This window comes from Camelina sativa, chromosome 1 (genome assembly GCF_000633955.1).
Source record: "Camelina sativa cultivar DH55 chromosome 1, Cs, whole genome shotgun sequence".
Taxonomy (NCBI): domain Eukaryota; kingdom Viridiplantae; phylum Streptophyta; class Magnoliopsida; order Brassicales; family Brassicaceae; genus Camelina; species Camelina sativa.
This window is the reverse complement of record NC_025685.1, coordinates 14,918,710-14,922,196: the sequence shown is the minus strand read 5'-3', so window position 1 is coordinate 14,922,196 and position 3,487 is coordinate 14,918,710. Positions and strand designations below refer to the sequence as shown.

General features: G+C 32.5%; 1 protein-coding gene across 1 annotated transcript in view; it reads right to left on the bottom strand.

Annotated features, from left to right (window-relative positions):
- The window catches only part of LOC104791108 (jacalin-related lectin 13-like), a 16,197-nt gene extending 13,867 nt beyond the window's left edge, over positions 1-2,330 (bottom strand). Inside the window, exons 1-2 of the mRNA XM_010516918.2 lie at positions 2,247-2,330; positions 535-758 (exon numbers count right to left, since the gene is read on the bottom strand). Coding sequence (XP_010515220.1) covers positions 535-741 — 207 coding nt within the window. The 5' untranslated portion in view covers positions 742-758; positions 2,247-2,330. The remainder of the gene's footprint in view (positions 1-534; positions 759-2,246) is intronic.

Sequence of the window (3,487 nt, the reverse complement as noted above, 5' to 3'; positions counted from 1 at the left end):
ATTACATTAACATACATGATTTATATATCTCAGACTACAATTTTTTTTTTAAAAACATGGTAGTCAGAGTTGGTAGATATACATTACACACACACAGACACAAAATCACATATTGAATCCAGTGATACAATAATGATATATAATTAGTACAAAAAATTTAGTTAAGAGTTACTTATATAAAAAAATAAAACCCACAAAAAGCCACGAAAATATACTAATATAGCCACACTAAAAAAAAAAAACTAAACACGAAATTATAGCCATGCATGGAAAAAGCCATAATTATTTTCGTGTCTATGGCTTCGTGACTATTCCATGATTTCATGGACCTTCAAGTTTGTTTTGAATTGAAGTGCTTGAATCACATTGCGGTTGTGGTAGCCCTCATCAACAGATACAAGATATTCACCATTTAAATAATCAATCTCAAACTTCAAAAAAAAAAAATGTAGTTCAAAAAAAAAAAAAGTTCAATATTATTCTCATGAAAAGCTAGAATAAAGGGAATTTAATTAGAATAATTCAAAGTCTTACCATCTGTGTGAAACATTGATTTGAGAAACCATGGAATGATTCATCTATCAGTTGTCCGGTCCCAACATAGCCAAACTTGATGAATTGTATGCCTTCACGATCACCTCGTACATATATCTTTGTTACACCATCATGGTCTGATCCATCATCCCAATTATATTGGGTTTGTGGATTCTTTTCCCCTTCCGCTTCCAACCTTTGTGTCATCTTGAATAGTTTCGTATCTTGAAACATCAAAAGGTGTTGTGTTTGCTTAGTCAATATATATTTGACATCAACACAAACATGTGTTTCTTTATGTTGGGAGATTTTTTTTCTTAAGATAAAACCATTTCAAGCCAAGAATCAAACAAGATCACATCGAAGGAAGAAACATAGTAGAAGAAAATCAAGTTTCTTCGGGTGAAAAGGGGAGAAGCTCCGACTTTTTTTTTTTGTGCAATCGTGAAACCCTCCAACTCTTATTATCTCATATATACAATTAGAAGATTTTATATGCTCTTAAATTATCAAAACTATGCTCATTACAATTACAAATATGTATTCAAGAATATGGTGCGCAAACATTTGCCTATAATAAAAGCAAATATGCATAGAGAGATATAGAGAAAGAGAGAGTTGACCTATGATTGTGGTAGAAAGAGAAAGAGATGATGAACAGAGAGTGCTATGGCTAATCGTACAAATTATATAAGATGAAGGTGAAGTTGACCTATGATCTATAAGATGAAGGTGTCTTAGCTTTGGCTAATCGTACAAATTATATAGAAGCTCTTGCTTCCATAATCAACAATGTATAATATTGTATTTAAACTCTAAGCTTGATAAAAAATATTAAGAAAAGGAATTGTTATTATAAGACCAAATGAAGTCTTCTTCTTCCCTCCTATATAATATTATTGTGCAGGATTTTAATTCAATTCATGATTTAATAAAACATACATTTGTTGGGTTAAGCACGAAGTCACCTTGAGAAATGGGGTAATCCTTATCTAAACCGAGTCATGGTTAGGAAGATAAGGATCAAGAACGATTAGGATTTATCTAACCAAAGTGTTTCCTAATAAGAATAGGACAAAGGTTTTATATACACTACAATAAAACACGCATTTTGCGAGGACACGTTACGACAGAATAAAGCTTTCGCAAATTTTCGGTGGATTTGCAAGGAATGTACGAGAAATAAAAATCCCTAGCACATCCCTCGCAAAATTGCGAGGAACACGGTCGTTGCAAATCCGCTGCTCAATTGCAAGGCATTTACGACAAATTCGATGGGAACGTGCCCTCCCTCGCAAATCCATCGCAATATTGCGACGATTTTGTGAAAACAGAGTCAATNTTAGTCAATATATATTTGACATCAACACAAACATGTGTTTCTTTATGTTGGGAGATTTTTTTTCTTAAGATAAAACCATTTCAAGCCAAGAATCAAACAAGATCACATCGAAGGAAGAAACATAGTAGAAGAAAATCAAGTTTCTTCGGGTGAAAAGGGGAGAAGCTCCGACTTTTTTTTTTTGTGCAATCGTGAAACCCTCCAACTCTTATTATCTCATATATACAATTAGAAGATTTTATATGCTCTTAAATTATCAAAACTATGCTCATTACAATTACAAATATGTATTCAAGAATATGGTGCGCAAACATTTGCCTATAATAAAAGCAAATATGCATAGAGAGATATAGAGAAAGAGAGAGTTGACCTATGATTGTGGTAGAAAGAGAAAGAGATGATGAACAGAGAGTGCTATGGCTAATCGTACAAATTATATAAGATGAAGGTGAAGTTGACCTATGATCTATAAGATGAAGGTGTCTTAGCTTTGGCTAATCGTACAAATTATATAGAAGCTCTTGCTTCCATAATCAACAATGTATAATATTGTATTTAAACTCTAAGCTTGATAAAAAATATTAAGAAAAGGAATTGTTATTATAAGACCAAATGAAGTCTTCTTCTTCCCTCCTATATAATATTATTGTGCAGGATTTTAATTCAATTCATGATTTAATAAAACATACATTTGTTGGGTTAAGCACGAAGTCACCTTGAGAAATGGGGTAATCCTTATCTAAACCGAGTCATGGTTAGGAAGATAAGGATCAAGAACGATTAGGATTTATCTAACCAAAGTGTTTCCTAATAAGAATAGGACAAAGGTTTTATATACACTACAATAAAACACGCATTTTGCGAGGACACGTTACGACAGAATAAAGCTTTCGCAAATTTTCGGTGGATTTGCAAGGAATGTACGAGAAATAAAAATCCCTAGCACATCCCTCGCAAAATTGCGAGGAACACGGTCGTTGCAAATCCGCTGCTCAATTGCAAGGCATTTACGACAAATTCGATGGGAACGTGCCCTCCCTCGCAAATCCATCGCAATATTGCGACGATTTTGTGAAAACAGAGTCAATAGCAAATTTGCTATGGAATTGCGAGTGAATTGCGAAAGCCATAGCAAATCCATTGCAAAGTTAGGAAATTATTATTTTATAAATATTACAAAATTTAATATAATTATTCTGAAATACATTTGAATGTGTTCATAAGGTGAATTTACTAACTTTTAAAATTATTTTGATAGTTTTTACAAATTAGATATTCAAGGTTTGCGACTAATTGGCTAGACCCATAGCAAATTCGTCGCAAATCTATCGCAAACTACTCAAAACATAGTAATTCTCTCATAAATAACAACCTTAAACCCTTAACCCTAAACCCTAAGCCTTAAAGACTAATTACATTACTATTAATGATTAAAAAGATGAATCCAAGACTTGTAATCAAAGATAGCAGTGCAACACAAAATTGGTGGAGAATTGGACAATTTGGCAAATATTTGTCTCAATGTAATGATCATATATATGATAGAGTGTAGAAGATAGTTAATGTTTAGAGTAAGATGCAAAATTGGACAATTTTGGAAAGTTTGATGAT